At 32.0% G+C, this 25,670-nt stretch overlaps 1 protein-coding gene across 4 annotated transcripts in view; it reads right to left on the reverse strand.

The window, feature by feature from the left end:
• Positions 1 to 214: 214 nt before the first annotated feature.
• LOC143062799 (V-type proton ATPase 116 kDa subunit a 1-like) overlaps positions 215 to 25,670 on the reverse strand; it is a 51,308-nt gene continuing 25,852 nt past the window's right edge. For 2 of the 4 annotated variants that reach the window (XM_076234598.1, XM_076234596.1), the window contains exons 8-21: positions 24,861 to 25,037; positions 23,907 to 24,119; positions 20,323 to 20,473; positions 19,674 to 19,813; positions 18,950 to 19,098; positions 18,141 to 18,240; positions 17,399 to 17,517; positions 15,268 to 15,419; positions 10,738 to 10,799; positions 10,265 to 10,366; positions 8,075 to 8,182; positions 5,085 to 5,205; positions 4,218 to 4,389; positions 215 to 1,927 (exon numbers count right to left, since the gene is read on the reverse strand). In XM_076234598.1, the coding sequence (XP_076090713.1) occupies positions 1,834 to 1,927; positions 4,218 to 4,389; positions 5,085 to 5,205; positions 8,075 to 8,182; positions 10,265 to 10,366; positions 10,738 to 10,799; positions 15,268 to 15,419; positions 17,399 to 17,517; positions 18,141 to 18,240; positions 18,950 to 19,098; positions 19,674 to 19,813; positions 20,323 to 20,473; positions 23,907 to 24,119; positions 24,861 to 25,037 (1,860 nt within the window). In that variant the 3' untranslated portion in view covers positions 215 to 1,833. Of the gene's footprint in view, positions 1,928 to 4,217; positions 4,390 to 5,084; positions 5,206 to 8,074; positions 8,183 to 8,540; positions 8,649 to 10,264; positions 10,367 to 10,737; positions 10,800 to 15,267; positions 15,420 to 17,398; positions 17,518 to 18,140; positions 18,241 to 18,949; positions 19,099 to 19,673; positions 19,814 to 20,322; positions 20,474 to 23,906; positions 24,120 to 24,860; positions 25,038 to 25,670 lie in introns of all 4 variants that reach the window. The other 2 variants (XM_076234599.1, XM_076234597.1) reach the window with 1 other exon arrangement.

Genomic DNA, 25,670 nt, shown 5'->3' on the forward strand with positions numbered 1-25,670 from the left:
AATTAATAATTTGACTACTAATTTTACACATTTTTTTGGGGTCAAAATATAGTAGTAACTCTTTACCCAATTTACACACATTTACATCTTGTATAATACATTTAAGTAAAGCTGTTGCTCATATCTAAATATTAATGACAAGTTCTCAAAACCAGGGAATTTCAGCAGGTTTTTTTTTAAATCTTATTCCATGAATAGAAGAAGCTTGAAGTCCTTATGCCAATACTTTTGTCTTTGGAAATCTGAAGAATGCTATTGGGTAGATTTATATTTCTTTTTAATTTTCAAATTGAAGAGGCAAAATAAGTGACCTTTTTCTTTTCAAATAAATAAATTTGGTGTATTTACTGTCTTCTGATTGGCTAAAAGAATTGGCTTTATTTTCAATGCTATCAATTTTTATGGAGACATGCCCACTCTAACGTTGTGTATTCATACGCAAACATCTGTGTACGTTGTTATTGGTATTAATATATATCTTTGAGCATTATTTTTGATAGAAATTTATTTATAATGAATGGCAATAATTTATTTTGAATTTATTGAACCATAAAATTAATTTTTGACTGTTCACATTTAACATAATCCACTTCGCGGATTATTCAATGTGAAGAGTCAAAAATTAATTTTATGGTTCAATAAATTCAAAATAAATAAAAGCCATTCATTAAATGTTTCAAATTGTTTTATCAGTGGTTACTACCACTCAAGGAAACCTTATAAACTTTGATTTCTGCAGTTATTTATTGATAATGGTACATGTAATGACACTATACAACAATATTATTTAACAACACACACTTTGCTACTTTTTTTGGTGATAAAGTGATTCAATCTCAAGTGAAAAAAATACTTAATTCATAAAATGATTGTTGAAATACCATACATTAACACAATTGTCAAATACTAATTCAAACTATGACATTTCTTTTTTATCATTCATTCATAAACTCAATTTCTCAATGATATATTTCAATAAAGGATTCTTTTAACACTTAAACACAACCACAAACTCTTTATATATGTAAACAGTAATAATTTAAAGATAATAATTATTTACAACAACAAATTATTGATATAATAACAATTGAGATTCAGTGTTAATCACATGATACAAATGTTAATCACATGATATTGATTGAGTCACATGACACAAGTGTTATTCACATGAAAGTGACAGACAGCTGAAATCTACAAGAACTACTAAAAAAAAATATGTTTATGTTGAAAATATTTTGCATCCTCATGTCAAAAAATTATAACATGAACATAAACTTCACAGTCAAGAAAACTGTGGAATCTGACCAAAAGCTCTCTCAAAGAAATAAAATCCAAGTACGGACTACAGACAGCTATTTATTATCTCTTGATAGATAAGACACTTAATATCAAAGTGGAAATTCAGAGTTAAAATTGAAAAATCTGTTAGGTTATAATCTTTTATAATGAAATTTTGGAATAAGAGGCATTTTTGTATCAGTTTGTTGTTATGAAAAATACCTGAATTAGATTGGTGATTTCTTAATACATTGTAGTACAAAATATGCCCAAGAAGTATATATTTAATACATTCTTCTGTGTCAAGTAATACAGTGAGTTATTATGCTTTAACTGATCTCAATAAATAAAAATGTATATTTCAAATAAATAAAAATTTCTAGAAAGAAAGACCAGATGCTTGAAACTGAGAAAAACTTAAAATAACAAAAAGAAATGCTGAACAAAAGTCAACGTTTTAATATCTGCACACAATTTCTTTCTGACGATTGCATGTCCACTTATTCTTTTGGTATACATTCAAGCTAGTAAAGCTGTAATGGTTTGGTGGGATTTTTAATCTTCAACACTGTATTGGCTAAGATCTTCAAATGTGAATGGTTGGAACTTCTCCCCTTCTCCTTTGTAAAACTTGGATTGAAACTCAACCCTGAAAAATTAAATATATTATATTTTACATGTATTGTAATGGCTGTTTGAGAAATACCAACAATAAGGCAGGTATTTGGCCAATGAAAATGAAGTTTGGCACATTGACAGTATAGGGAAATCCATATACATAAAGAATTTTAATTCAACATAGTTTGTAATGTTCATTTTAATTAGATAACGTTTGACACCAATTTTCATGACATCAATTAACAATTGATACTATGAAAATGTCGCCCAAGTGTAGACCATGTATGACAGATTTTAATGTACTATTTTCTGTTGTGTTCTGTCAGTTTTATTAGAATGGAGAATAAACAATATTGTATTCGAAGCTTCAACAGCATCAATTGGTAATTTAATGGACACAATTACCAAATCACTAGCTCTGATAACAAGCCCAAGCTTAAAATACAGTTATCTCCTAAATATAAACGAATTGGACAAACTTTTCCATGTCATGACATCTTAATATATAACCATGGAAGTAATATTTAAAAGGAATAACATCGACTAATTAGCATGTATTAACGGCCTGCAGAGCCCTGTACTAAAGTCATATGATTTTATCCAATTATAGTCTCAGCGGTAAGACCCCTTTGGTTACTATCTGTGATACCGCGGTTGTAAAATGGCATCTGGAATTTCTTATCAGTCACGTGATTTTATCGAGTCCGGTAATTATAAAGTACCTGTGTGAAATCCGAGGTTTATTAATAAGAAGTTGGCGCTGTATCATATAAAATCTATACCTTCAGAAAGAAGTCGTATGATGTAAAAAACTTGAAAAACGGCCGAGAATTGTTCAAACTACAGCAATTTAGCATGGAAAATTGTATTTAATTTAGCATATTTTTGCTTTTTACAGTTTGTTTTAAACTGTTTTAACAGTATTTTCTGGTTAAAAGCGGATCCCGAGTTAAACAGTTAAATACCGATGAACCAATCAGGTTTCTCATGATGTTTAACAAAATAATGTAGGCAAATGTAGACATCTTTTTTTTTTACTGTTGAAATGTGCAAAGTTTATCGAGATTGAAAAAAGGATAGTTACTTTCAAGTATTAAATTTATGTATATGTCATAAATGTCATTACATTATTGAAACTGGACAACTAAAATGTGGATAATATTTTCGTAAATATATATATATTTTTTTTTAAATGTTTATTGTGGAATGCTTGTATTAATTAATATAACAAGCTACAGCAAAATTATAACAAACCGACGAAATGGGCTCTGTCTTACGGCAAATTCACTTTTACATAAATTAGTGTATGTTTCAAGAACTCAAATTGAAGGATAGAACCGTTTAGAATTGTGAATATTTTAATTGACTGATACACGAAAGACTTAGATTTTTCGTATTTAATAAAGGGGGTCGATCCAAACATATTGTTTTTAACAATCATCTTCTTAACTTACGGAAATGGTTTTTTTAACTGTCTGTAAATATTAAAATTGAAAAAGACCCAGCCTTGTTCTCCAATTTCGTATGTGATAGCTGTCGGTTTAAACTATTAAGATCAAACTAACCAAAAATAGGAAAAAATGGACTAAAATAAAAATTGAACCGTAATGACTCTATTCGGCAGGGTACATCAACGGAATGTAACGAATGGACTATTCGTGTTACTTCGCACGTATATACGACAAAAACTTGTCTGTTCGTAATTCTCTGTGAACACGAAAATGACCGATAAGTGTCAGTGATTTGATCGATCACATGCGGATAATCAACTTCCATGCCAGATATTGAACCAATTAACGAGTTATCGAAAGATGGGAGGTAACGCAGATGAAACCTTTGAAGTGACGATGATGTTATTCCTTTCAATATTACTTCCATGATATAACTAATTTGAGGTAATTTCACATAACTAAAAAAATATCAATGTAAATGCATTTCATTCACTTGGAAAAATCATACACAGCAAAGGAGCAACAATTTTTTTCATAATTACAATATCACCAAAACTAAAGTTTCTCTTTGATATTTTACAAAGCATACAATTTTGAATGACAAAATGCATAGAGGGTAACATTTACCTTTAGCTATATATAATAGGTTTAATAGACTTAGGGAAGAAATCTATTACTAAATATGATAAATGAAGTGCCATGATACCCTCTTCATTAATAGAAGTGTCTTCTCTATGTATAGTGTACAATTGTTAAGTTGGATGAAATAAGAAGAAAAATAAGAATTTGTAAATTTGTAAAAGAATCTGTTTGTCCTGGATGTTTGATCCCATACATGTATCTATTAAAAAAAAGAATAAGATAACCTACCAATGCAATCTCAGTGTGTGCAGGAAAGCAGACATCCCTTCCATCAGTACCAGGACTACTACTGTTGCTCCAGCCCAGAATGCAAACAAGGGTACCAGTAAAAACACACCAACTGGAAATGCAAAATTCAGTCCGATTTGCATTACCATGGACCATAACACTTCTGATAGCTCTAAAAAAAATAAGAATAAAGACATTGAATTCAACGTTGTTTTAATATTTCACATTTTTTATACACTGAAAAACTTTAACAAAGGATAATCCCAAAACAATTTAAAATGATGACTGTATTCCCCCCCCCCATCATTTATCAATTGAGCTTGTATTTCAAATTCCAGATCCTACAAGTTAAAAGTGTATGCTACAACTGAAAATATAAGACTTATCACCATGTGTGTACTTATATGAGCTACATGATGGGTGTCAAATTTAGAGCAGGATCATCTTATCCTTCTAAAACATCTGAAATCACTCAAGATTTTTCGTTGGGTTCTTGTTGTAAAGTTTTCACTTTTTATGTGTGTTTTGTTGACTGTTTGTCATGACATTGCAATTGTCAGAAATTGTAAGCTAGTGTGTATTAAATGTTATTTGTAAGATTCAAATTTAAGTGGGCACAGGTGAACCACAAATTTAATTGTTGAGGAATTACAAATTTTCTATAGGTTTGTATGCAGACTGTGATGTCAAATATGTACATAAATGCAAGTTCCACAATCAACAAAAATAAATGGATCCATAGTATCCCTTTGGAACCTTTCACCTCTTTTTTTGACATACAGATTTCCAAAAGTGTATAAAAACTATTACTCCACTATTAAAACCAAATTAAGATTTAAGCATATTCATATATGTACATGTACTTACGGGCATGAGCAAGACTTAAGGCCCACAATCGTAGATATGATGCTGTATGGGAAATACATCCTAGACAATACTCAATGGTATGTATAGACTGATGGATAAACGTATCGCCAAAATCGAACTCCTGGAAGTAAAAAATAGAAAGATGTCAAGTATGTAAAAATAACTACAATAAAAATCAAAATCAGTTTTCTTTATTATTTCTTACTTTAAATATCTGACAAACAAAGGATTATATATAGGCACACTTACAAATGTTAGACAGGACAAATGTTACAAGAGATGTTTAATTTTCACATACAATTTTTATAAATTCAAATGAAATCGATAAAATTGAGAATGGAAATGAGGAATGTGTCAAAGAGACAAACAACCCTACCAAAGAGCAGAGAACGGGGGAATAGAATTTATGATTGAAAAAAAAATTTAACAGAATTTTTTAATGTTAAATTTAAGAAGATAGCTATTATCATATGCTTTCAGAAATGCAACATCTCTATTTTGTTTTGGGGAAAAAAAACAGAAAGTCAATTTCCTCTACATTCCTTTATAAATTGAAATTATCTGAGTTACATTGATAAGTTCAAAATTTTTTCATCAAACCACATATATTTTTTTATTTTCTGTGATATAGTCCTTACACATGTTATACAATCTCACAAATGAATGGTATCCCTATCTCAAAATTTGCATATTGCATTAATATAATAGAACAATTGTTTTCTCTTCTTATAGGATCACAGATGGGGGGATGGCACACAATCAACCTATTAACATTTTTAACTTACATCCAAGTTGAATTTGAAATTCACTATACATCTTGCTGATAAAAACCATTCAATTCATCTCAATTATTTTAAAACATACTTTTTAGCTACACATTTGAACAATTTTTTTCAATGCCATACTGGATGTTAAGCAAACAGCAATTAATCTATTTCAAATAGTAAATTAAAATTTTACTAGGATACAATGATACATTATTATACACAAGAAAACATTAATAAAAGGAGACATCAATCAGACAACAGCAAAGTAGAGACAAATAAATGGGGAATGTGTTCATGGGACACACATGATGCCCCACTTGCATACAACATTATAAAGGGACATTACTCAACAACAATTAAAGTGACACTAGCAAAATCAAACTTCATCTGTGTTTTGTAGTACATGTAATAAACATTGTGTATAAGATTCATAACTTTAGTCCAGGCAAACAAATGTTAAAGAATGGACACAAAAAAATAAGCAATAACATTTGTATAGGGGCATCTAGAATGGTATAGATCACACCACCAAAATTCAAACATGATCTGTGTTTTGTGATAAAGAGCATTGTGTGTAAGTTTCATAACATTTGGTTGAGACAAATCAAAGAACAGAAATGAAAAATTCCAGCAATTTTTCAATGTCTAAAGGGGCATAACACTAGAATGGTAAAAGTGACGCCACCATAATTAAAACTTGACCTGTGTTTTGTGGTACTGAGCATTGTGTTTAAGTTGCATAACATTTGGTTGAGGCAAACTAAGATTAAAGAACAGAAACCAATTTTTGGATGTGCTGATGCACAGAGGGACAAGGGTAAAACTTAATGCCCCCTCCATTATGCATACATACATTTTGATATAAGAAACAAGTTGAAGAAAATTCACAATATACAAGTTATCAAACACCAATTCAACTTTATGAACATAAAACCAACCTCATTCATACCAATTTTTTTCTGACTATTTTTATTGACTTCTGTTGTTGAGTTTCTTTTTTGCTGTCAAGATATTTTCCTTCTTATCTTCCAACAATTTTTGCAATGACCCAAGAATAACAACTGTTTAGTTACCATCAATTTCATATGGTATATTTTAATTATGATTTTTTATCTGTTTCTCAAGCCGTGAGGTGAGAAGCTGGGTTAAGTGTTTGACAGGGTTGTGTTTTAGGGTAATTAGTGAACATACATTTTTCATAACATCAAATTTTCAATTAATAACAAGGCAATTATATGCATCAGAAAAGGTTTGTTTAAAATTTCATAATCATTTTCAAAGACAATGCAGAATTAATTTCAACATAAATAATAAGCTCAATATATGTATCTCATTCAAAACAAACAACATCAAACAATGGTTTTCGGCAAGTAAAATGGCTGAATGGCAAAGACTAATGAAAATGATTTTATTTCTCAAAAATGTTCATGACGGGTTTGTCATCTGTTGAAAGATGTTCATTTAGTAGATGGTTATTTTCCTATTTCGAAGAAAAAAGCAAAATGTCAATTCTTTCCCTCAGTGAACTCAGCAGGAGGCCATTGGTTTGACACTCACCCAGGTCAAACCAGACTTTAAAATCAGCATTTGCTACTTCTAACTTCTATTTGCTAACAGATCGAAATTCAAACAAAATGTTGTCAATTAGAACAAAAAGCAGTTAGTTACCTACATATTTCAAATTGATGACAGGACAGAATTTCCTAGTCAATTAAAGGTAATGCCATTTAATTTTTAAAAATATTTTAATATCACACCGTTTTGTTTTTAATCAACACTCTTTGGTAAGATATCAATCATCTATAAACATGATAAAAGAAAGGTTCATTCCAAGAGCATTTTTGAAATTTTACATTTTTGTAAAATCATTCAAGCGATAAATTACGTGGATATGCATACTTAAACATAAAGCTAAAATATCCAAGAACAAAAGTAAATCTCTTCAATCATTGAATTGTGTTAATGAATAGTTGATTTTCCACATGCCCCAATTTAATTATTTTATTAAAATCATGCTTTGCTTAAATTAGCTGTAAGCAAAATAAATAAAGGCTGGCTTAGTTAAAAAAAAATGTCAAAATGTCAAAAAATTATGTGATCTTTCAAGACGGATAAAATATGGAGTGAAACAAATTTGTGCAGGCTGAAAATAAACAATCTAGCAACATTGTAAACTATAGGTATGCAACATTGTAAAACTATAGATATACAACATCAAATCACCTCCTCAGGCTCAGCAGGCGTCAACAGGTCACCGTCACCGTGGTGATTGACTTCAGGGTCATGACCCAGCACATCCCCGCTATTTACTGAAAGCTGATGATGCTTGAACTGAGGTTTGAAAATAAGAAAAAAATATACTGTATGAAATCAGCTGATTGTTTCAAGCAAATTTACAAATATAATGTTTGATTCCATGGTTTATACAAGAATTGTTTAATATAAAAAAAGAAAAACCACCATACTACAAAGTATATAGTATGGCATACTTTTGTTCAATTTTCCCCTTTCACTTTTTACCACAATTTTTACAATTTTACGTTAATTATTCCACTGTACATTGCCATGGAAACAAACTACCAACACAATTTCAGGAAACCCAGAAGATATTTCTAGACTAATTCTTATCTTCTAAATTCCCCTCCAAATCCTGAAGTTAAAAATAGACATGATGAAATCATGTAATCACCTCTTCCTCATTGTCATCTGTGTGTTTTGAATCAAATTCATCGTGGTAAATACATTCCTCATCGTCATTTAAGTTACCATTTTGTGTTGCTACAGGTTGGTAGTGATGCTGTAATACAGGGTGTGTTAAAATGCAAGCATGTACAATTTCTAACTATTCTACAGTTATTTTGTTAGATCATTTTCTTTTTTGATTTCTTGTTTTTTTAATAGTTAAATTTTATACTATATACAATTGATTATTTATTTTGGAAATTTTTCTGATCTTGCAAGCTATTTAACTCTATGTATACTGTTCAGGGTTATTTTTTGTCTGTAGCTAGGATCTGACATCTCCCTTTGAAGTTTTGAAGATGGGAATTCATTCAAATATGGTTGTTGCTTAGTGTGAAAATCAAAATATGAAATTTTATGAGACTCAGAGGTATTGAAAAAGGCTAAAAAAATAAACACCTCGAATAGATTTTAACCATGATTGGAAGAAATAGAGTATAGTAATTCACTCTTATAGGTGTTTTGTAGATGAATAGGTAAACAGGTCATATATTTAACTTTGAAAATGTAGTTTGTGAAAAATCTCCCCCTCAGCTGTCATAACTGAGGTGGAGATCTCCCTCTCTGAAGGTTTCATAGGTTGGCAGGTATGCACAAAGTCATGTTTTTCTCTGGCTGTTTATGACGTCTTTACACTAAATCCATTGGATGTTGGATGTGTACGGATTGATAGTTTAGTCTTAGTTGCATGATTTTTTTATTAGTTGTTAGAGGCTTTGAACTAGCTGTCAGATAACTGGGAGTACTCTCAGATCTGTTCATTGTGTCTTTTTGTGTCGGATGTATATAAGTACCGGGCCACATCCACTTGTATTTTTGTCCATCTGATGAGTTAAGCCTTTTTCAACTGATTTTTATCGTTCATTCTTATGTTGTACTGCTATACCACTTTCCCAGGTTAGGGGAGGGTTGGGATCCCACTAACATGTTTAACCCGCCACATTATTTATGTATGTGCCTGTCCCAAGTCAGGAGCCTGTAATTCAGTGGTTGTCGTTTGTTTATGTGTTACATATTTGTTTTTCATTAATTTTTTTTACATAAATAAGGCCGTTAGTTTTCTTGTTTGAATTGTTATACATTGTCTTATCGGGGCCTTTATAGCTGACTACGAGGTATGGGCTTTGCTCATTGTTGAAGGCCATACGGTGACCTATAGTTGTTAATGTCTGTGTCATTTTGGTCTTTTGTGGATAGTTGTAGCAAATAATTTAAGGTGGTACCTAACACTACAGGGAGATAACTCTGTAAAGTCAGCTAAACATTTTAATTACGTTGTGTTGTAAAAGGAATATTAAGCTTCTCAATGATCAAAATTGGTGTTTGTCAAATTGCTAGATAACCAGTGTATTTTTTCTGACAAAACGGTTGGTTCAAAAAATTTTGAATTTTTATATTTTTTATTAAAGTCTCAAAGTAAATACTTTGACAAAATTTTATGAAAATTAAACGAGCCAAATTAATTTTAGTGAAAGTGTTGGGTACCACCTTTAATAATATTGTGAGAAAAAAAAAACTTATTAAATCTGTAGTATCCTTTAAAATGGAAAAATTTAAAACTTAAACTTTACCAATGTTTTAACTTTAACATTCAGCAACCTCGTTCTGATTTTTAAATTTGTTTTTATGGAAGTCCAGAGATATAAGATTATCCTTTGATTCAATAATTACCTGTCCAAATCTATGTTGATGTCTCAGCCACAAAGGTTTAGCTAGCCACATCCATGGAACACAGACAAAAGCAAGAAAAACAAGGAACTTCTCAAAGCCATACTGAAAAACAAATGACAGTATCGTAAATATCGGAATTTGAGTAATAGGGGGAAAAAAGTGCTAAATGAGTATTATATTATATAAGGTTTCAAGAAAGATTCATCAAATTCTATTAAAGTGTTTTAAAGGAGTTGATGATACAAAATAAGTATGAACAAGATGAAGAAGTGGCTAAGTGGAAATAGGAAACCCCAAAAATATTTATGCATAAAAAAATCACATCTTTTATATTAAGCTTACATTAAAATGAATATTTCAGTACATCCATTCATTAGTTAACAAGTGGCTTACCACGCTAACAGATGATGAAAATTCTAACACTACACCTAAGCCTTCACTGAGCATGGGTCTATATTAATTATGTAACCTACCTGTCCTGGATACATTGGAACGTCTGTCTTCTTTCTCTGCATCAGAAACATGTTGATAAGCCCTATAAAGGTAAATAATTACAACTATTATTTGGAGTATACATGTACATCTAGAACATAAATATCTTACAAAATTAAATGTCTAAGATTATTACTCTAAATTCAAAATTATTGCTAGACTTTGATTTATACAATTATACCACTGGATAAGTATACACTAGAGGCTCTAAAGAGCCTGTGTCGCTCACCTTGGTCTATGTGCATATTAAACAAAGGACACAAATGGATTCATGACAAAATTGTATTTTGGTGATGGTGATGTGTTTGAAGTTCTTACTTTACTGAACGATTTTGCTTCTTACAATTATATCAGAGAACTATATTTGGTAAAAATTTACATATATTTACCAAATTAATGAAAATTGTTAAAAATTGACTATAAAGGGCAATAACTCCTTAAGGGGTCAATTGACCATTTAGGTCATGTTGACTTATTTGTAGATCTTACTTTGCTGAACATTATTGCTGTTTACAGTTTATCGCTATCTATAATAGTATTCAAGATAACCAAAAACGGCAAAATTTCTTTAAAAATTACCAATTGGAGGGCAGCAACCCAACAACCAGTTGTCCAATTCATCTGAAAAATTCAGGGCAGATAGATATTGACTTGATTAACAATTTAACTTCTTGTCAGATTTGCTCTAGATGCTTTGAATTCATAGTTATAAGCCAAAAACTGCATTTTACCCCTATGTTCTATTTTTAGCCGTGGCGGCCATCTTGGTTGAATGGCCAGGTCATCGGACACATTTTTCAAACTAGATACCCCAAAGATGATTGTGGCCTAGTAGTTTCAGTGGAGATTTTGTAAAAGATTACTTAGATTTATGAAAAATGGTTAAAGATTGACTATAAAGGGCAATAACTCCTAAAGGGGTCAACTGACCATTTTGGTCATGTTGACTTATTTGTAGATCTTACTTTGCTGAACATTATTGCTGTTTACAATTTATCTCTATCTATAATAATATTCAAGATAATAACCAAAAACAGCAAAATTTCCTCAAAATTACCAATTCAGGGGCAGCAACCCAACAACCGATTGACCGATTCATCTGAAAATTTCAGGGCAGATAGATCTTGACCTGATAAACATTTTTATCCCATGTCAGATTTCCTCAAAATGCTTTGGTTTTTGAGTTATAAGCCAAAAACTGCATTTTACCCCTATGTTCTATTTTTAGCGGTGGCGGCCATCTTGGTTGGTTGACCAGGTCACGCCACACATTTTTTAAACTAGATACCCCAAAGATGATTGTGGCCAAGTTTGGATTAATTTGGCCCAGTAGTTTCAGAGGAGAAGATTTTTGTAAAAGATTAATTTAATTTATAAAAAATGGTTAAAATTGACTATAAAGGGCAATAACTCCTAAGGCCAACATTAAAAATATCTTTGTTTCCCCTCTCCCGACTGAGGTTGTTAGGGTATGGGTAGGTAGGTAGGCAAATTATTTTATTTTATTCCTTGATATGAATTTCCAGATTGAATTTGTACAAAATTCAACAGGAAAGGCTCAAGTCAAGAAAAGTGGTGTTTTCCCTGTATTCTAATTCAGTGTACACCACAGTTTTCTGGTGTTAAAAAAAACAGTATATAGCTTATTTCAAGTCTAATTTGATGCATAACTCACAACAAAACAATTCCTTAAAATTACCAATTCAGGGGCAGCAACCCAACAACAGGTTGTCCAATTCATCTCAAAATTTCAGGGCAGATAGATCTTGACCTGAAAAACAATTTTACCTGATGACAGATTTGCTCTAAATGCTTTGGTTTTTGAGTGATAAGCCAAAAACTGCATTTTACCCCTATGTTCTATTTTTAGCCATGGCGGCCATCTTGGTTGGCTGGCCAGTTCATCGGACACATTTTTTTAACTAGATACCCCAATGATGATTGTGGTCAAGTTTGGTTTAATTTGGCCCAGTAGTTTCAGAGGAGAAGATTTTTGTAAAAGATGACCAAGATTTACGAAAAATGGTTAAAAATTGACTATAAAGGGCAATAACTCCTAAAGGGGTCAACAGACCATTTTGGTCTTGTTGACTTATTTGTAGATCTTACTTTACTGAACATTTTTGCTGTTTACAGTTTACCTCTATCTATGATAATATTCAAGATAATAACCAAAAACAGCAAAATTTCCTTAAAATTACCATTTCAGGGGCAGTAACCCAACAACGGAATGTCCGATTCATGTGAAAATTTCAGGGCAGATAGATCTTGACCTGATGAACAATGTCAGATTTGCTCTAAATGCTTTGGTTTTTGAGTTATAAGCCAAAAACTGCATTTTACCCCTATGTTCTATTTTTAGCCATGGCGGCCATCTTGGTTGGTTGGCCGGGTCACCGGACACAATTTTTAAACTATATACCCTAATAATGATTGTGGCCAAGTTTGGTAAAAATTGGCCCAGTAGTTTCAGAGGAGAAGATTTTTGTAAAAGCTAACGACGGACGACGACGACGACGACGGACGACGGACGACGGACGACGGACGCCGGACGCCAAGTGATGAGAAGAGCTCACTTGGCCCTTTGGGCCAGGTGAGCTAAAAACAGCAAAATTTCCTCAAAATTACCAATTCAGGGGCAGCAACCCAACAACCGATTGACTGATTCATCTGAAAATTTCAGGGCAGACAGATCTTGACCTGATAAACATTTTTATCCTGTCAGATTTCCTCAAAATGCTTTGGTTTTTGAGTTATAAGCCAAAAACTGCATTTTACCCCTATGTTCTATTTTTAGCGGTGGCGGCCATCTTGGTTGGTTGACCAGGTCACGCCACACATTTTTTAAACTAATTACCCCAAAGATGATTGTGGCCAAGTTTGGATTAATTTGGCCCAGTAGTTTCAGAGGAGAAGATTTTTGTAAAAGATTAATTTAATTTATGAAAAATGGTTAAAATTGACTATAAAGGGCAATAACTCCTAAACGGGTCAACTGACCATTTTGGTCATGTTGACTTATTTGTAGATCTTACTTTGCTGAACATTATTGCTGTTTACAGTTTATCTCTATCTATAATAATATTCAAGATAATAACCAAAAACAGCAAAATTTCCTCAAAATTACCAATTCAGGGGCAGCAACCCAACAACCGATTGACTGATTCATTTGAAAATTTCAGGGCAGACAGATCTTGACCTGATAAACATTTTTATCCTGTCAGATTTCCTCAAAATGCTTTGGTTTTTGAGTTATAAGCCAAAAACTGCATTTTACCCCTTTGTTCTATTTTTAGCCGTGGCGGCCATCTTGGTTGGTTGACCAGGTCACGCCACACATTTTTTAAACTAGATACCCCAAAGATGATTGTGGCCAAGTTTGGATTAATTTGGCCCAGTAGTTTCAGAGGAGAAGATTTTTGTAAAAGATTACTTTAATTAACGAAAAATGGTTAAAAATTGACTATAAAGGGCAATAACTCCTAAACGGGTCAACTGACCATTTTGGTCATGTTGACTTATTTGTAGATCTTACTTTGCTGAACATTATTGCTGTTTACAGTTTATCTCTATCTATAATAATATTCAAGATAATAACCAAAAACAGCAAAATTTCCTCAAAATTACCAATTCAGGGGCAGCAACCCAACAACCGATTGACCGATTCATCTGAAAATTTCAGGGCAGATAGATCTTGACCTGATAAACATTTTTACCCCCATGTCAGATTTGCTCTAAATGCTTTGGTTTTTGAGTTATAAGCCAAAAACTGCATTTTACCCCTATGTTCTATTTTTAGCCGTGGCGGCCATCTTGGTTGCTTGACCGGGTCACGCCACACATTTTTTAAACTAGATACCCCAATGATGATTGTGGCCAAGTTTGGTTTGATTTGGCCCAGTAGTTTCAGAGGAGAAGATTTTTGTAAAAGTTAACGACGACGGACGACGACGACGGACGACGGACGACGACGGACGACGGACGCCAAGTGATGAGAAAAGCTCACTTGGCCCTTCGGGCCAGGTGAGCTAATAATAGCAATAATTAGAACACACATTTTGATATTTGATACATACATCTGTATGCAAATTTTCATGAAATTGCAATAATTAATCTTACCTTTTTGTCCATTCTTCAGGAATTAAAATAATAAATACACACAATAATTTTTGAATTTCCAGTACACTGCATTGTAAATGAAGAGGTCTATTTCTTGTGTCTTGCTTCTCAAAATAATAGGTGCATTTCATCAATATGACTATGTGTAATTTCTCGCTACATTGAAGACCTGTTGGTGACCTTCTGCTGTTGTTTTTTTCTATGGTCGGGTTGTTGTCTCTTTGGCACATTCCCCATTTCCATTCTCAATTTTATCTTTTTGTGTTTGTTATAAATTTTCAAATAGAGTCTGTACATAAAAAGTTTTTAATATCAAAGAGAAATTAAATAGACAAGTTTTTCTTGTTGGATAACGCAAATGTGGTTGTCAGTATAAAATATTGTAAATTTACCTATAAGAAGATTAGGATCTTTCCCTAAATCACTAACTGTAAAATGTGTCCACTTGTAGAAAACCAGGATACACAAGTAACCAAATATACTGCACATAAATATCACTTGAGGAATAAACTCACATATAATGTTCAATTTGTTTTTAAAGTGTCTGAAAAAAGATATTGAAATATTTATTTTAATTTAATTATATATGTAGATCAATGTTTTGAAAAATAAACATTTTCATTCATGATGACTGTCTATTATATATGGAAGCATGATATCCTATAATTTCTAATGCTCATTTTCGTTTGGTTTTTTATAGTATTTAATGATTGGTAAAAGAAGATGTGGTATGAGTGCTGAGTCTGGTTGTAACAATTATAACACATTTCAACACGTGTATTAAAGAACATTTATAGCAAAGGACCAATGATCTTACAATTGAATTTAAAAACCTCCTTTTTTTTTGCTGATAGTGTAAAGTATAAGTAAAATGTCTGTAAAAAGTGAGTCAAATTAAAAAAAAATTCGTTAAGTGCCATATCTTGATCTTGAAGATTGATAGGTTCTCTCCAAGTTTCATAACATCAATGAAGATTTATAAATTTTATAATGTCAAAAAAATTTACTCGCAGAGAGTCTGTATGTGTTAACTGCAAAAGTCCATCTATGAGAACAAAAATGACTAGAGGCTCTAAAGAGCCTGTGTCGTTCACCTTGGTCTATGTGAATATTAAAGGAAGCAGATGGATTCATGACAAAATTGTGTTTTGGTGATGGTGATGTGTTTGTACATCTTACTTTACTGAACATTCTTGCTGCTTAAAATTATCTCTATCTATAATGAACTTGGCCCATTAGTTTCAGTGGAAAATGTTAGTAAAAATTTACAAATTTTATGAAAATTGTTAAAAATTGACTATAAAGAACAATAACTCCTAAGGGGGTCAATTGACCATTTCAGTCATATTGACTTATTTATAAATCTTACTTTGCTGAACATTATTGTTGTTTACAGTTTATCTCTATCAATAATAATATTCAAGATAATGACCAAAAACAGCAAAATTTCCTTAAACTAACAATTCAGGGTCAGCAACCCAACAACGAGTTGTCCGATTCATCTAAAAATTTCAGAGCAGATAAATGTTGTCCTGATCAACAATTTTACCCCCATGTCAGATTTGCTCTAAATGCTTTGGGTTTTGAGTTATAAGCCAAAAACTGCATTTTACCCCATGTTCTATTTTTAGCCATGGCGGCTGTCTTGGTTTGATGGCCGGGTCACCGGACACATTTTTCAAACTACTAACCCAAAAGATGATTGTGGCCAAGTTTGGATTAATTTGGCCAAATAGTTTCAGAGGAGAAGATTTTTGTAAAAGATAATTAAGATTTACGAAAAATGGTTAAAAATTGACTACAAAGGGCAATACCTCCTAAAGGAGTCAACTGACCATTTCAGTCCTGTTGACTTATTTGTAAATCTTACTTTGCTGAACATTATTGCTGTTTATAGTTTATCTCTATCTATAATAATATTCAAGATAATAACCAAAAAGAGCAAAATTTCCTTAAAATTACTTATTCAGGGCCAGCAACCCAACAACAGGTTGTCCGATTCATCTGAAAATTTCAAAGCAGATAGATCTTGATCTGATAAACAATTTTACCCCATGTCAGATTTGCTCTAAATGCTTTGGGTTTTGAGTTATAAGCCAAAAACTGAATTTTACCCCATGTTCTATTTTTAGCCATGGCCGGGTCACCGGACACATTTTTTAAACTAGATACCCCAATGATGATTGTGGCCAAGTTTGGTTTAATTTGGCCCAGTAGTTTCAGAGGAGAAGATGTTTGTAAAAGTTAACGACGACGACGGACAACGGACGCCGGACGCCAAGTGATGAGAAAAGCTCACTTGGTCTTTTAGGCCAGGTGAGCTAAAAATGAAGATAAACATTTTCAAAATTTTTCTCTGGAAATTGTCGTTTGGTCATACAAAAGCTTCTATCCAAATTTATTGACCTTCATAAAGTTAGTCAAAAATAAAATAACCACAGATGGAACCTGAATGTTTGTTCACCAACCTCAAAAATTTATGTCATGATAATAGCTGAGTAACATCAATTATATAATACATACCTATGATTTAAGAGACTAAGAATTACACCAAACAACATCTGTGTGACACCAAATATGACTGACAGCTTCATCTTTAGAGAGTTTGTTGCAGTGATTTTGTTAGAAGACATCTGCCATATCTGTAAAATACAGAATTAACAACATTTATAGTACACACATATTTTATTGATCACAAGTTCATTCGCTTATCCTGTCATTCAAACACTCACATATACAAGAAATTTCAAAATATTTTGTATCTGTAAAAATGGTGATTTTATTTTACTGAATCAAATTCTTATTATTTTATGTACCATCTAAATATATGTTCTACATATATGTCTGATAAAATAACATTTTCAAGACATGCATTTATGGAATCATGAGTACAAACCTACTCTGTAGTAGGAAATTCCAAGAATATGGTAAAGTATGAGCAACAAAAGTAGTAAAATCCAGCTCACAATTGTAGCAATTTGAAGAGCAGTTTAATGTATTCTATATATACAAGACAAAATCATCAGAAAACAAATAATTCCCCCCTATTGTGTTTCTATAAGTAGTAAATAAAGGTGATAGTGATTCTGTGATCTCTCTAGCATGCAAGCAAAGTTGCAGCATTTTGGTACACTATCTGGTATAAATGCTTAAACTTTAATACTTGTGAAAGTTGTATATATTAGATTCAACAATTGAATTTCTCTAATTTTGACAAAACACTTTTGAACTTGTTTGTAAGTATGGTGAATTGTTTAATACTTACTGGGTCTAGTCCAAATGGATACGGTCCTCCACCAACATATGAAGTATTAGGGTCTAATTGTAAATTGGTAGATCCATGTAAAGTAGCACTTGTATAACCTCTAAAACAAATAAATTCAATTCCATTAGGCTTAAATTTAAAATTAAATCAGGGGAACAGATGTTCGCTGCAGGATTTCAAAATATCAATGTTTTAAATAATCAACATCATTTTTTCGATAGATTATGCATAATACATCATAATTATTGCAAAATAAAGATAGGTGGCATGCTTTTTTTTAAACATATTTAAAAGATTTGATTTTGTTGTGGAGAATATAATGTCAATTGATCCATCGTCAATTTAAATGTAAAATTATGGCAATTGATGTACTCGTTTTTTTTTTAAATTGATGGAAATATTATCATATCACTAGCCTTTGTTTCAGATACTTTGGTATTTCATTATATCAGATACGTGTATATCACAATTTCAAAACAATGTTATTTTTTCTTTAATAAACTTAATCTAACAATAAATTAATGGCAATGTTATAATTCAGAAATGATCTCAAATTGCCAAAATATTACACTTCAAATTTAACCACTACTAATTTTGGAGAAACCACCAAAATATTCTGATTTACAGTATCATAGTGATCAAGTTTTTATTGGAGGAAGATGGGAATAATTTGGAGAATTACAATCTTTGAGATATATGGACAGACAAAGGTAACATTTAATGTTCCCTATAGCAACTACAGGGGCATAAAAATACTACATTTGAAAGAAAGATTAATCAAATATTTACAACATATCAAATGAACTTACTTGTTTGTTTGTGGATCTATGGGAAACCATGACGACCCAAACACATTAAGCGACTTTGAAAACACATCATTGTACAAAAATCCAGTGTAGATAGAAAATAATCCCATCAACGTTATAATGTATCTTCCACCAAAAAATGTGGCAAAAATCTGTAAAAGAAATATGTCTTAATGTATGGCCCTTTTAAAAGGTGAGGCAAAATTTCAATCACAAAAGTACAATAACATTGTGTCAACCAAAAAATGTAGATAAAATTTGTAATGTACATTCTCCATTTTAAAAAATTGGCATGTAAAAAATCTGCAGTCTGATTTAATTTGAATACATATATATAGTACATTCTCCATCCCTAAAATTTGGCATGTAAAAATCTGAAGTATGACAAAATAGAAAGATATAAATATCACATCAAGATAGAGTTGTCTGAATATGGCTTAAAATTTCAAACTGTTTTTTTGTATGCTCATCTTTATACTATCTGAAAAGGTTTATAACTCAAACTTATGAATTTATCAGTTTTATTTCTACATAAATTTTTTACCAAAATTCATCCTAGGCAAAATTGGTCTTCATATGTATTTTTATGGATAGTTAGTTATCTGATTGACATTCAAACTACATCTCAAATTCTGATTTTATCCTAATAATCAAAGGCAATATTAGCAGTCCACATAAATGTAAGCTTTTTATATATTTAATCAAAACAAAGTTATATTGTCCTTACCTCATCTTCAATCTTTTTGGCCATAAAATATTTCTCCCTAATAATAAGGAATATTCCAAATATTGCCATAATCAGACCGTGACCAATGTCCCCAAACATCACAGCAAACAGGAATGGAAATGAAATAATAGTAAATGGAGCTGCAATAAAAATAAATATCAGTTAAATGTCTCTATTTGTCCTTGACTGCAATACAATAATTCTGAGAAATTGTCTAAAGACTAGCATGGTCTATTTCATTAAAATGGACTTGGGAGGGTAGGATGATAAGTAAATGACAGTGATAAAATCAGTATAAATTCATTGGCTGTCAAATATTAAATCAAGAATAGTAAGAAAGGCATAAATGTATTGAAGAAATTGTGAGCTCAAACCTGTTTTACTATTGTTAGTTATTGATTAAAGAGTTCCTTTTCAGTATTTGTGCAAATTATTTCTAATTTCCTTTTTTTGTCATTCAAAGTGAGATGAAAAAGTATTGAAAAGTAGAGTGTTGCACAACCTTTTACTTAAAATGCATCATGCAATAGAATTTTTTTTTTAAAGTTTTACTGCTCAAAGATGACACAAAATGTTTAAGTAGCATTTATCATGGTTAATAGTTTTGTAGTCACTCACAGCCGGAAATGTTCCTGGAAGTAAATTTTACCTGGGTTAATCTCTCTGTAGGTAGAAACTCCATAGGAGTCAACAATGGCTTGAAATGCTTCAGTGAATTTATTTGTTCTGTTGTAAGTTGGAGGAGTCTGTTTGGTACCCATTTTGTTCAGAATTGATGGTACAGAACTTCCACTTCTTTCCTAAAATTAAAAATTATATTAGCAAAATAAGAAAATAATTTGACAAAATGTTTTTCATATAAAATTCTTTATATAAGGTTTTAAAATAATTATAACATATTTTCTTGTGTTGGGAAATTTTTCATTTCATCCCTTTCAAAATTAAACAACAACAAATGGAAGTTTTTAATGACCATGACTGGCTATACAGCCCTTGCATGGTCGGCCCTGGCTTGCGCCTTTTTGGGCATTAAATAATTTAAAATTATACATATGTTAATGTTCATGCATACTGTCTTCAAAGACAGTTAATAAAAAATCATTAAAAATCATGCATTTGAGCAATTAAACTAGAGGCTCTAAAGAGCCTGTGTCGCTCACCTTGGTCTATGTGCATATTAAACAAAGGACACAAATGGATTCATGACAAAATTGTATTTTGGTGATGGTGATGTGTTTGAAGTTCTTACTTTACTGAACGATTTTGCTTCTTACAATTATATCTATCATGAACTTTGCCCATTAGTAACAGAGAACTATATTTGGTAAAAATTTACATAAATTTACCAAATTAATGAAAATTGTTAAAAATTGACTATAAAGGGCAATAACTCCTTAAGGGGTCAATTGACCATTTAGGTCATGTTGACTTATTTGTAGATCTTACTTTGCTGAACATTATTGCTGTTTACAGTTTATCTCTAACTATAATAATATTCAAGATAATAACCAAAAACAGCAAAATTTCTTCAAAATTACCAATTCAGGGGCAGCAACCCAACAACCGATTGACCAATTCATCTGAAAATTTCAGGGCAGATAGTTCTTGACCTGATAAACATTTTTATCCCATGTCAGATTTCCTCAAAATGCTTTGGTTTTTGAGTTATAAGCCAAAAACTGCATTTTACCCCTATGTTCTATTTTTAGCGGTGGCGGCCATCTTGGTTGGTTGACCAGGTCACGCCACACATTTTTTAAACTAGATACCCCAAAGATGATTGTGGCCAAGTTTGGATTAATTTGGCCAAGTAGTTTCAGAGGAGAAGATTTTTGTAAAAGATTACTTTAATTTACGAAAAATGGTTAAAAATTGACTATAAAGGGCAATAACTCCTAAACGGGTCAACTGACCATTTTGGTCATGTTGACTTATTTGTAGATCTTACTTTGCTGAACATTATTGCTGTTTACAGTTTATCTCTATCTATAATAATATTCAAGATAATAACCAAAAACAGCAAAATTTCCTTAAAATTACCAATTCAGGGGCAGCAACCCAACAACCGATTGACCGATTCATCTGAAAATTTTAGGGCAGATAGATCTTGACCTGATAAACATTTTTATCCCATGTCAGATTTCCTCAAAATGCTTTGGTTTTTGAGTTATAAGCCAAAAACTGCATTTTACCCCTTTGTTCTATTTTAAGCCGTGGCGGCCATCTTGGTTGGTTGACCAGGTCACGCCACACATTTTTTAAACTAGATACCCCAAAGATGATTGTGGCCAAGTTTGGATTAATTTGGCCAAGTAGTTTCAGAGGAGAAGATTTTTGTAAAAGATTACTTTAATTTACGAAAAATGGTTAAAAATTGACTATAAAGGGCAATAACTCCTAAACGGGTCAACTGACCATTTTGGTCATGTTGACTTATTTGTAGATCTTACTTTGCTGAACATTATTGCTGTTTACAGTTTATCTCTATCTATAATAATATTCAAGATAATAACCAAAAACAGCAAAATTTCCTTAAAATTACCAATTCAGGGGCAGCAACCCAACAACCGATTGACCGATTCATCTGAAAATTTTAGGGCAGATAGATCTTGACCTGATAAACATTTTTATCCCATGTCAGATTTCCTCAAAATGCTTTGGTTTTTGAGTTATAAGCCAAAAACTGCATTTTACCCCTTTGTTCTATTTTAAGCCGTGGCGGCCATCTTGGTTGGTTGACCAGGTCACGCCACACATTTTTTAAACTAGATACCCCAAAGATGATTGTGGCCAAGTTTGGATTAATTTGGCCAAGTAGTTTCAGAGGAGAAGATTTTTGTAAAAGATTACTTTAATTTACGAAAAATGGTTAAAAATTGACTATAAAGGGCAATAACTCCTAAACGGGTCAACTGACCATTTTGGTCATGTTGACTTATTTGTAGATCTTACTTTGCTGAACATTATTGCTGTTTACAGTTTATCTCTATCTATAATAATATTCAAGATAATAACCAAAAACAGCAAAATTTCCTTAAAATTACCAATTCAGGGGCAGCAACCCAACAACCGATTGACCGATTCATCTGAAAATTTTAGGGCAGATAGATCTTGACCTGATAAACATTTTTATCCCATGTCAGATTTCCTCAAAATGCTTTGGTTTTTGAGTTATAAGCCAAAAACTGCATTTTACCCCTTTGTTCTATTTTAAGCCGTGGCGGCCATCTTGGTTGGTTGACCAGGTCACGCCACACATTTTTTAACTAGATACCCCAAAGATGATTGTGGCCAAGTTTGGATTAATTTGGCCAAGTAGTTTCAGAGGAGAAGATTTTTGTAAAAGATTACTTTAATTAACGAAAAATGGTTAAAAATTGACTATAAAGGGCAATAACTCCTAAACGGGTCAACTGACCATTTTGGTCATGTTGACTTATTTGTAGATCTTACTTTGCTGAACATTATTGCTGTTTACAGTTTATCTCTAACTATAATAATATTCAAGATAATAACCAAAAACAGCAAAATTTCTTCAAAATTACCAATTCAGGGGCAGCAACCCAACAACCGATTGACCGATTCATCTGAAAATTTCAGGGCAGATAGATCTTGACCTGATAAACATTTTTACCCCATGTCAGATTTGCTCTAAATGCTTTGGTTTTTGAGTTATAAGCCAAAAACTGCATTTTACCCCTATGTTCTATTTTTAGCCGTGGCGGCCATCTTGGTTGGTTGACCGGGTCACGCCACACATTTTTTAAACTAGATACCCCAATGATGATTGTGGCCAAGTTTGGTTTGATTTGGCCCAGTAGTTTCAGAGGAGAAGATTTTTGTAAAAGTTAACGACGACGGACGACGACGACGACGACGGACGACGGACGACGACGGACGACGGACGCCAAGTGATGAGAAAAGCTCACTTGGCCCTTCGGGCCAGGTGAGCTAAAAACTAGAAAGGTAAATGTGACACCATCAAATTCAAACTTGAACTGTGTTTTATGGTGATAAGCATTGTTTATAAATTTCATAACATTTGGTTGAAGCAAACTTAAGTTAGAGAAAGGAAAACAAATTTTGGAAGTACATACAGAGAAACATATGAACAGACGGACAAGGGTAAAACTTAATGCCCCTCTGCTACAGCTGGGGTATAAAAATCCAAACACAAAAACTTGCTAAGAATGTTTCCATCCTATGTCATAATTTTTGAAGTTGATGACTTACTGTTCCCCTTCTTAAAGCTTGTTGTATCCTATCTAAATCCTCCACAGGGCACCAGCATTCTGCTATCAAACATTTCTGAGAGGATTCTATATTAAACTGGTTCAGTGTATAGTAAATGGCTTTTATCTTTCGTACTTTGATGAACCAGACTTTTATGTTTCTAGCTGCTGCTACTAAAACTCTATGTCTATGGTCCTGGGTCTGTCCTAAAACCTAATAACAGAAAAAAATATAAACAAAACTCTTTTTTAAGTAATGGATACTTCTTACAGGACCTACAAAGTTTCATAGAAAACAGATGACCTTTGGCAGCATTAAGTACACATTGCCATTCATTAATTCCTCTGCAATTAGCAATTCAAAATTAAGTGTCTAGAAGACACTTGTGTTCCTTTTCAAAAACTACACAGGAATATATTTGTCATAACATGGACCCTCAAAAGCTATGTAGATGTGCCCTAGTACCATATGTATCTTTGTCAGTGTATGGTGTGTGATTAGTTCAAATGACAACAATCACAATTAAACTCCATTTGGTGAACCAAAGCCTGTCATATAACAGTAAAATGAAACACCTGTTGCACTGTAAACAAACTTTATTTTTCTATATTTATCTTATTCATTTATATCTCTTTATTGCTACTTTCACTTTTCTTTTACAACTGTCAAATTCAAGATACCAGTTTAGGTACTTCAGTGAATAGTTTGTGTATGCTAACTCTCCTGATGACATCTGACTTGCAGGCGAAACATGTAGACCATAGTAAATAAAGTTACAGGCCATTTGAAGTGTTGTTGTCAATTTTGGTTATTAATTACAGAAAAATGATATATTTTAAAAGCATCAAATACATTCCTTTTATCGGACATGAGATTCTAGACAATAGTTTTCTAATCATGTTCTCCTTGAAATTGTTTCAATATCAAGTGTTTGAGGGTGTATTACCAACTTACAGTATTCAGATCTTCAATCCTTGTCATTACACCTATAGCCATTTCCCTTCGCTCTGCTGGAGTCTCTGGGCAGGGATACAGTGTAGCTCTAAAACCTTCACAGATTTTCTTCACTCTTGATTTCAACTGGTCTCCTTGGAAAAATATGATGAACACTGACTTGTACACTTGATCTCCCTGAAAAAAAAAACAGATCGTCTTATTTGTCTGAATGTATAAATACATTGTACAAAATATGATGTTTATTCAAAGGAAAAGAATGCATTATTTAGATAACTATGAAATTGTTTGCGGTCATATAAAAAACAATTTATTTTTTTCAATTGTCTGACAGCCTTTTTTAGGACTAACTATTGCTGTGAGATATCAGAGTGCTGTCAATATAGAAAACAGGGCAGCATTAGTCTCTATCTTAAAATCGTAATAGATCCATTCTCATGTATATAACTTATACATCGCTTGATTCCTTATTCATTTTACTCCACTGATATGTAAATATGTAACTTTTATTTGGACCTTTCATTATCAAAGAACATTAAAACGCATGTATTTAGTCACTTTAATGACATAAAATGGCCTGTATTTATATGCAAGTAATATTTTTTGTAAAACTATGGTTTTTTTTTATTATTAAAAATTAGGGAGATGAAGAAAAACATAAATTATGCCAAGATTCATGTACAAGCTGCTGGTTTTTTTTTAATTTTGAAGGCATGTGCATATTTTTATAAGAACAACCACTTACTGACTTTGAGTGTATGTCCATTACTGTTTAGACTTTCACAAAAATCATTTATAGACGTTAGAGAC

Source organism: Mytilus galloprovincialis, chromosome 2, assembly GCF_965363235.1.
Source record: "Mytilus galloprovincialis chromosome 2, xbMytGall1.hap1.1, whole genome shotgun sequence".
NCBI lineage: Eukaryota > Metazoa > Mollusca > Bivalvia > Mytilida > Mytilidae > Mytilus > Mytilus galloprovincialis.